This window comes from Strix uralensis, chromosome 9, assembly GCF_047716275.1.
Source record: "Strix uralensis isolate ZFMK-TIS-50842 chromosome 9, bStrUra1, whole genome shotgun sequence".
NCBI classification, from domain to species: domain Eukaryota; kingdom Metazoa; phylum Chordata; class Aves; order Strigiformes; family Strigidae; genus Strix; species Strix uralensis.
In genome coordinates, this window is record NC_133980.1 from 1,136,446 (window position 1) to 1,145,760 (window position 9,315).

The 9,315-nt window shown below is 52.0% G+C and overlaps 1 protein-coding gene across 3 annotated transcripts; it reads left to right on the forward strand.

Moving 5' to 3' along the window:
- The first annotated feature begins 1,545 nt into the window (after positions 1-1,545).
- Positions 1,546-9,013, forward strand: P2RY1 (purinergic receptor P2Y1). 3 transcript variants are annotated; one of them, XR_012630090.1, is made up of 3 exons: positions 1,546-1,783; positions 2,472-3,747; positions 5,974-9,013. XR_012630090.1 is itself a non-coding variant. In XM_074878360.1 (2 exons), exon 2 carries the CDS (start codon positions 2,540-2,542, stop codon positions 3,629-3,631), a length of 1,092 nt encoding a protein of 363 aa, XP_074734461.1. In that variant the 5' UTR covers positions 1,546-1,783; positions 2,472-2,539; the 3' UTR covers positions 3,632-5,531. The 3 variants fall into 3 exon arrangements, 2 of the variants coding, with proteins under 2 accessions (XP_074734461.1, XP_074734462.1); XM_074878360.1 differs by lacking the exon at positions 5,974-9,013 and having other exon boundaries at positions 2,472-5,531; XM_074878361.1 differs by lacking the exons at positions 1,546-1,783; positions 5,974-9,013 and adding an exon at positions 1,789-1,872 and having other exon boundaries at positions 2,472-5,531.
- Positions 9,014-9,315: the final 302 nt, after the last annotated feature.

Sequence of the window (9,315 nt, forward strand, 5' to 3'; positions counted from 1 at the left end):
AACCCTGGTTTGGGCCATGCAGCTGATTCTCCGAGGAGCAAGATGGCTTTTTCATAAACCAGCATGGTGGGCTCGATATTATTACACTGTACTCACCGTATGTCTGGTTTGTGGGTTGAGTGTTTTCTCTTGTGGGAACACCGAGGCTAAGGATTAGATTTTGCCAGCTTTTTAAAATCCTAGAGGGCACCACTGAACAGTTTTGTAAACCGGGCTTGCTTTACAACACAGATTTTACAGGTGTTGCTGTTCTTGTCTCACTTTTCGCTTTCCTTTATCTTCATATTCAATTTGTATTAAAATTTAAAAGAATCTTCAAAGCAGTAAACATGCAGTTAATGGATGAGTACAAAGAAGGAAAAAAAGCCTAATACACAATAAGAAAAGGTTTTATATTTACAAAATTTAAGCTGTTGCTTTAAAGTTGTAGTCTGTGTAACTTGCCCCAAAAGAGATGCCAGGCTGGCAACTCCATCTGCATCCTCTTGCATATTCCTACAGAGGTACAATATGCAGCTGATTTCCCAATTAAGCTTTCCCAACAAAGTAGTTTTATAATTTAGACAGCCTCAAAAGTTTGAAAAACGAATACATATTCATGAAGTACTAATAATCCTCCGTCTAGAACACAGCTTTTAGTTGAGAGCAGATATGACTAGCTCATGTATCACTCACCACACATCTTAACTCAAATGTGAACAAGGAAGAAATGGCTGAAACCAGCAGATTGTGTTTTGCCAAGACAATAAATAATAATCGTATTCTGACTCAAGTGCCAAATGTATAGCGCTTAATTAGAGGTCAGTAGAGCATATTTCTGCTCAGCTGTTCCATTTACAGCAATTAACATGTTCGCGTAGCTTAAACTGGGTTGCAGAGCAGATTTCAAAGGGTTGAGTGAAAGCACAATCAGGGAAGGGTTGTTCAGCCGCTCGGGAGGAGCACACCTGGTACCCCGCTCCGGGATGGGGCTGCCCGGCCCGGGATCGCTCCGGGATGCGGCTGCCCGGCTCTAGGATGGGACTGTGGGATCGCTCCGGGATGGGGCTGTGGGATGGGGCTCCGGGATAGGGCTGCCCGGCCCCGGGATCGCTCCGGGATGCGGCTGCCCGGCTCCAGGATGGGACTGTGGGATCGCTCTGGGATGGGGCTGTGGGATGAGGCTCCGGGATGGGGCTGCCCGGTCCCGGGATCGCTCCGGGCTGGGGCTCCGGGCTGGGTCAGGTGTCGGTCGGGGCGGGCTCCTCCATCCCTGCGGGGTCCCGGGGTCCCGTGCGAGGCCCGCGCCTCGGGCGGGCGGGGTGACCGCGGGGTGACCGCGGTGGGGGGGGGCCCGATGACGGCGGCGGAGCAGCACCGGCACCACGCGGAGCACACCCCCCCCGCGCGCGCACACGCACACACACACACACCCCGCACCCCCGGGCCGGGAGCCGCGGGCGGGGAGCGCCGGGCACCGCCCGCCTGCGAGGGCGGTGCGGGGGGCGGGCGGCGCGTCCCTGGGCCGAGCCGGCGCCTCGTCCCGCCCGCAGTCCGCCCGGGGCCGGCGCTGCCTCCCGCGGCGGAGGGGCTGCGGCCGCTCTCCCGGCCGCCATGGAGGGGCCCCGGGCGCCGTAGAGCCGCTGCCTTCCCCCCCCCGCCCCCACCACAGCCGCCTCCCTCCCTCCCTCCCGGGCGATGGGAGCCGGGGCGGCCGCGGGCGGGACGCCGCCCCCCGCCGGGCGGACGCTGCCGGCGGCGCGGAGAGGCGAGCGCGGGCTGAGGCGGGCGCGGCGGGAGGCAGGTGGGGGGCGACGGCCCCGGAGCTCCGCGGAGCCGGGCTGGGGCGCGGCGGCTGGGAGGGACGCGGGGAGCGGGGCCAGGAGGGCTGAGGTGACCTGAGGGAACCGGGAGGGCTGAGGGGAACTGGGAGGGATGAGAGAGGCCGGGAGGGCTGAGGGAACCGGCGGGAACCGGGCGGGCTGAGGGACCCGGGCCGGCTGAGGGGAGCCTGAGGGAACCGGGCGGGCTGAGGGGAACCAGCGGGCTGAGGGGAACCAGCGGGCTGAGGGGAACCGGCGGGCTGAGGGACGGGGCCGGCAGCCGCGGAGGCGGCCGGGGCGGCGGTGCTGGCCTGAGGAGCGCGGAGCGCGGGCGGGGAGCGGCTGCCCCCGGCCGGCCCCGCTCCCGCTGCCCCTTCGCTGCCCGCGGCCCAGGGCCGGGACGGGCCGCTGTGGCCCCCGCCCCGCCGCGCAGGGGGCCGGGGGGGGCGGGGGGCGCGGAACGGGGCCGGGCGGCAGCGGGCAGCCACCGCCGGGATGGCCCCGGGCTCCCAGCGTGCGGCGGCGGGGGGACGGCCCGCACCCCCCGCCAGACCGACCTGCGCGGGTGGGAGAGGCTCCTCCGAGCACAGCCGCTTGGAAACCCTCCAAGGGGAAGCGGGGCAGGTTTTACCTTCCAGTTAGGTTTTCTTTGCTCTTTTCTCCATTTAGATGCGTCGCTGTTCCTGTAGAGACTTCGTTGCTTCACCTCAGACTGATGTGACTCTGGTGGAAGGATCATGACTGAAGTCCTCTTCTCTGCTGCTCTGAATGGAACTGAACCCAACCTGTTATCCAGCAGTGGCTGGTCTGCGGGAAACGCCACCACCAAGTGTTCCCTGACCAAAACTGGCTTCCAGTTCTATTACCTGCCCACCGTCTACATTCTGGTCTTCATCACTGGGTTTTTGGGCAACAGCGTGGCCATCTGGATGTTTGTCTTCCACATGAGGCCCTGGAGCGGCATCTCGGTTTACATGTTCAACCTGGCACTGGCCGATTTCTTGTATGTCTTGACTCTGCCCGCCCTCATCTTTTACTACTTCAATAAAACGGACTGGATCTTCGGAGATATCATGTGCAAGCTGCAGAGGTTCATCTTCCATGTGAACCTGTACGGCAGCATTTTGTTTCTGACTTGCATAAGCGTGCACAGGTACACAGGGGTGGTGCATCCCTTGAAGTCGCTGGGGAGGCTGAAGAAGAAGAACGCGGTGTACATCAGCACCCTGGTCTGGGTCATCGTGGTGGCCGTGATTTCTCCGATACTCTTCTACTCGGGAACGGGGATAAGGAAGAATAAAACCACAACGTGCTATGACACAACAGCCGATGATTACCTGAGAAGTTACTTCATTTACAGCATGTGCACCACAGTGCTTATGTTCTGCATCCCGTTCATACTGATTCTTGGTTGCTATGGGCTCATTGTGAAAGCTCTGATTTACAAAGATTTGGACAATTCTCCTCTCAGGAGAAAGTCGATTTACCTGGTTATTATTGTGTTGACGGTCTTTGCTGTGTCTTACCTTCCCTTCCATGTGATGAAGACCTTAAATCTAAGAGCCAGGGTGGATTTTCAGACTCCACAGATGTGTGCCTTCAACGATAAGGTTTATGCCACTTACCAAGTGACGAGGGGTCTGGCCAGCCTCAATAGCTGTGTCGACCCGATTCTTTACTTTCTGGCAGGTGATACCTTCCGAAGGCGGCTGTCCAGGGCCACCAGGAAATCGTCCAGAAGAAGCGAACACAACGTGCAGTCCAAAAGCGAGGAGATGACTCTCAATATTTTATCAGAGTATAAACAGAATGGAGATACCAGTTTGTGAACAAATGCGAAAGATTTGGGAACAGTTCGAAAAAATCCTCCGCTCTGAGGCAGTAGGACACTGTAGTGCTACAAGTGTGTGAGGAAAAATCTACCAGTCTCTCAAATTCGTTTTAGGTAAAGCCTCGTTTTCTGATCTTAGGAAAAGCTTAACAAAGTCAGTGGAAGAATTTTAATGGAAAGTAACGTGTCAAAATTCAGCTTTCCTTCTCCTTACCATGTTCTCATTTCTTTCTGACTTGTGTCAGATAAAGTAAAATGAAGTAAATCCCCTAAAGGAAGAAAGCAATCCAAGTGCTTCTGTTTTAATGACTTAGTCTCCCACGTTCAGAAATGCTCTCAATCAGCCTCTCTCTAAAAATAGGAAATAAAAGTAAGAGCGAGCATTATCTTCTCTTCCGAGGCTCAGTCCACATACCTAGCCTTTCGCTCACTTGCTGTTGTAAACGATATTTAAGTCAAAGTCACGATGCCGTTATCTCACCTTTACAGTTTTATGATTTCTTCATCTACTAGTGTTGATAATTATTTGATAGTTCGGTAGCATTTATGATTCAGTCTTCTTTGAGTGCTGGTGTTTTACAAAAGGTAGGCTTACTGATGTGTGCATGATTATGCTTTCAGATTACGATGGTTGTTCATGGGAAAAAAATCTGGACCCTCCCTTAGAGGCAAATTGGCTTCCAAGTGAACTGGCACCTCAGCCGCTGGCCGGCCGATAAGCAGGTCTCTCTAGGAGCCGGTGCCGGCGGGTGCCCGCCTTGCCCCCGCACACGTGGCAGCACCTTCCAGGAGCGGCCTCGGCGTGCGGACGCGTGCGGAGGCGAGAGGGCGGCCGACGGGCCCATCCCGCCCGCCGCGCTGAGGAGAGTGGCTGCTGCGGCAGCCAGCCTATGGCGGCGGTGGGCCAGGGCTGAGTGCGGGCCGGGCTGGCCCACAGGCGCAGGCTGACCGGCAGCTCGCCCCGGTGCCCCACCACCGCTGGCGGGAGCGGGAGCCTCGGTGGAGTTTTTTACGGGTAAAATGGGAGAGACGTGTGTACTGGGAATGACGGTGCTGCTCGGATGAGTAGAATGGCAGTTGCTCGAGTTACCTGCGCTTTCAGTTGGTACAAGGATGTTTCTGTTCCTGGCAGTCTTTAGGGATAACGTAAGAGTTGTTTCCCAATAAAATAATTGTTAAAATGGATAATATAAATGGATTATATATTATATATATATATAAAAAAATAAATACTTTGGGGGAATTAATTTTTTTCTACTGTGACAAATAAATCACTGTATTAACAAGATGTTGCAATATACTACAGACTAAATCTGGCCCTTTATGGCATATCTCCTCCAAATGTGGAATAGGTCAGCCAAAATTAGCCAAACTGCAATATTGTGTAACATGAGAGCTAGTGATCGAGCACAGGCGAAATCCTACATGGGCAGTCATTCATTTCTCGTATTTTTAAGAAATGTATTTGAAAATATTGTGTGCTAAAAATGGACGGAAAGCATGCTCTAAATTATAAATTTAGTGTACAAAATTGAGTTCTATGTAATCCTAAGGGTGATTTTAACAGATCTTAGTTCCTCCAGTCTTCATAGTAAGAGTAAAATATTTATATTTTACAAACTAATTTCCAGTGATTGGTAACAAGCAAGAATAGCTCTAGTTATTTTTTGACAACATGGTAAAGCAGCTTCTGTTCACACATACAGCTTCTTAATCTGCAGAATCCCTGTTTATTGGGCTTATTTATTGGAAAGCTAAATGCAAAGTATGTAAAGTGTGGTTCTCCGTGTTCATATTCAGAATTGGGCATTAATGGAAATTTTAACAGCATGTTTCAATCACTGTAATACTGTGTCTTCTAACAGCACATCTTTATAATAAACTCAATTCCACCCTGACTATTCACTGTTGATATGTAACCTAGTGATAAATTAAACTACTGATTTATAGCCTAGAGATAAATTAAACTGCTGCTTAGGAAGCCTCGCTTCTTGAAGCAGTGTTGAGGTCTCATTTAGCCCTGTAAGATGAAAAATGTAGAGGCAGTGAAGAAATCCCAACCAAGGGTCAATTGCTAATTAATCCCTCCTGACAAAAGACTGGGGAACAGCGCAGCCTATTTATATCCCTGGAGAATGGGCCTGATTCACAATAAATGACTTCTCCTATTATGTGATTATTTGAGACTTCATTCAACTGAGGCATGTCCTGGTTGGAATGGCAGTGAATTAAACAGGGAGAGGGTGTAAAAATAGGATATTCTCTGAATCTGCTTCTCTAGGTTTAAAATCGTATTCGTTTCCCAGCCTTTTGTGGTCTATTTCTCTCTTTTTCTTTCAGTTAGGAAATAAAATGTTCCACTAATTCCGAAAAAAGATCCTAAGCAGACGCGGCAGAATGTAAAACCGCACCCCCAGGTTGGTCCTCGTGCAGTTCCTTACAGTCTTGCTGCAAATGTGTCTCTTTAACATGGCAACGTTGGCTGACTCTGGCAGTGTGCAGGAAATCCGAGCGCACCCAACTCCCGTGGGCCCAGCGGCGGCCGGAGAGGGCTCCCTCCCGGCACAGCCTCCAGCGCCTGCCGGGGTTGTGCTCGGCCCGCGCCAGGCTCCCTGCGCTTCCTCTTAGAGCTGCGCAGCCGGGCGGACGTTTGCCCGCTTCATGACCCCTCAGTCTGGCCTGATGCTTCACTTAACGAAGATGGCTTTAATTGACGATGGGCTGTGGCGCTTAGCACCTTCGCCTCAGGGGCATGCACAGAAGCCTCCTACCGAACGCCCAGAAGGATCTTTAAATGCGTTTTCCACCCGGTTTATGTTCCATCTTCTGGCTCCTATGACCCACAGAGCTCACATCTCGGGTGGCGTCCTGCTCCGGTGCGACTCCCTGCCGAGATGCCGCAGCTCCTCCGGATCCAGCTGGAACTCAGGGCTGAGCCTTGCAATCTCGTGTGAAATTCATGCTCTTTTTTTTTTTTTAAGCATCGCTGGGTTTGGCACGGGGTGGTTGGAACCGCGGCGGAGTCACCCCGGTTCCCTCCCTCCTCCCACACTATTACTTTTTCCCGGCAGCATGATGGAATCCGTGTGGTCCGGCTGCCCCGTTGGAAAGGAGGAGGCCGGTCGGACGTGGGGGGATTGGACACTGCCAGGACAAAACCAAGCAGACGGGGGCAGCGAACTCTCGGCGAATCTCTTGCAGTTCAATATTTGCCTTTTGGCACTTATTTGTACTAGAATTATCTGTGGAAGGCCATCAGCCCGCCAGCCTTAGCGGTGATGCCCGCGTTTATCCATGCACCTCTGTGATGAGCACAGTCGAAGAAGCCTTTCCCAAAGTGACTAGCTGGGAGTTTCCTCCCGACCCATCCGATACTCAAAAAAGAGATCACAATCCCAGCTACGGCCCCCGGGCTGGTGGTTACTGGTCAGCGGCGACAGTGGGTTGCATTTACTGGGAGCGAGACTCATCGTCTGCCTGCAGGAAGAGCACCTGGAAGTTCCACCTTGCCCCGTTGCGCTGTGTTAGCACAACTAGCCAATGAGATCAAACGTTTTGTGATTTCGTGGTCACACTTTTAACCTATTTTTCCTCTGGGTATATCTGGGAATCTTCTAATAACTATAAATCATTCGCTGAAGACACCAAAAGGTTTGAAGTGAATATTTAGAGCTTTGCCAAAGCGTTGTACAATGATCCACACCGAAACAAATTATTATTCATCAGCTCTATTTTCCTTCCTCCAGCTCACAGGGTTAATTTTTTTCCTCATTTATGCCCATTAACTCTTACATATGGTAATCACTAACACAAAATGAAATCAGCGTGAAGCCTACGCAGGATCTGCTGTCAGTTTGTACATTTTCATAACGCAGCACCACAGACTTTTTGTTTGAATCCGGTTCAGATGACACCACATTGATGAAGCGACACTCAGCTGTGGGGAAACCCTCTCGCTTGACCCTGCTCTCAGCAGGAGGCTGCCCTCGCTGCCCTGGGGAGCTGCTGCCTCCCCCCCGCCACCCCACTCTGGGGGGCTGCAGGGCCTTTGCCGGGGCTGACGGCCCGCGAGAGCAGTGGAGCATCCTGCCGCCGGGGATGGACCCTGAAGGTTTGTTTCCCACAGACTAAACCCGTGGCGTCGTGTACGAGCCCGAGAGCTGAGGCCGAGTCCTCCCCAGGCTGGCATCCTCCTCTTTCTCCACGAGGAAGGGCCCGAGGCTCCGGGCAGGAGCCGAGCCCCTCAGGAGCTGGCGGAGTGTGATGCGCTGCTGGGCTGGCGCCAGTGCTGCCAGGAGCTGGGCAGGACACCCCATGGAAAGGGCTGCTCCTCTGCTGCCACCCCACCTGGAAAGTCTGCAGCAGCTAAACACACTGGCCCTGGGGGGGCCAGGAGACAGAAAACCTGCTAACTGCCTTCCGGGGGGTTCTTAATTTTTTCCTTGTTGCTAGTTTTTTGTCTTCAGATTGGTCCAGAACAAAAACATTAATAAAGAGTGATGTGTCTTAACACAGGTATTACTTATTTCTGTGATAAGCTCATTCCTTTTCAAGTCTATACGTCCGTATTTGTCACCTGCAGTGGTTAGTCTTCACCTCTGGTCCGAGTTTGGAAGGAAGCTGTAGGCCTGAGGTTGAATTTGAATACGAGAAATGTATTTCAAGCGCCTGAGCGGCCATGTCCGACAGCTGCCGGCTGTCAAGGGGGTGGGACCAGCCAAGCAGTGGGGGGAAACACTGACCTGGGTGAAGTCATTTTAGACAGACACTAACTTTAAACCCACCCCCCGCCAACAGCTGTAGCTGCTTGGACAGGACTGTGTTGCCCTGCGTATGTTTGCTGTATTCTTTCTAACTTCACGTGCTTTGCACTGACTCAGAATCGGCTGCAGAACAGTGTTTCTGGAGCTTGGCACCATGATTTCAAATCCTTTGAAGACATACGACTTGTGCATTAAAACCACTACTTCTTTTGTGGCTGTGGATGACAGTGTGTTTCCAGGATAGACGTGAAAATGTTTATTTTTCTATTGTACTGTGATTTTAATATTGTTCAGTAAGTTCAATTTTTGTGTAAATACTAGTGAAATTTGACTCCGATATCTGCAGAGACAGTGCTCCTTGGTATTTAAGCTCAGGTTATGTAACTGCTTTAATTAAATAGTAGTAAAAAAATCCCCTTATTTGTCTATAATTTTAACGACTAAAAAGACTTTGTTTTTTAATAAAGCACGAGGTTGTTTGCATGTACATTCACTGTTAGGCATGGCTTTTGAAGTTGTAACTATTTTTAGTGGCGGCAGAACAGCAGCCACCGAGTTACTGGCACTGTACCTAGCAACCTCACTTTGAAACTGCTCCAATAAAATAATGAAACACTTTTTCTGCCTTTTGTATTATTGCAGTTAATTCATGTTTCCAGGTGACTCTTCAGGCTTAAAAAAGATGATAAAAGGTTTGCCAAAGATATCAAATTTAAAACCTTGAGAAGAACCAGATGGATTGATTGAGAATCAAGATGAGGGAGTGAAGGAACAGTGCTCGTCTCCCAGGGTTTGGGGGCCATGTGTCCACGGGTGTGGGCAGAGGCCTGGCCCAGCACCCCACTCCCAGCACCCCGCTCCCAGCACCTCTCCCGTTCCCAGCATTCGGTCGGGGAAGAGCTGGTTCCCAGTCCTCTCT

Excerpts from the sequence above, each read along its gene's own strand:
- P2RY1 (XM_074878360.1), top strand. The coding sequence starts at position 2,540 with ATGACTGAAGTCCTCTTCTCTGCTGCTCTGAATGGAACTGAACCCAAC.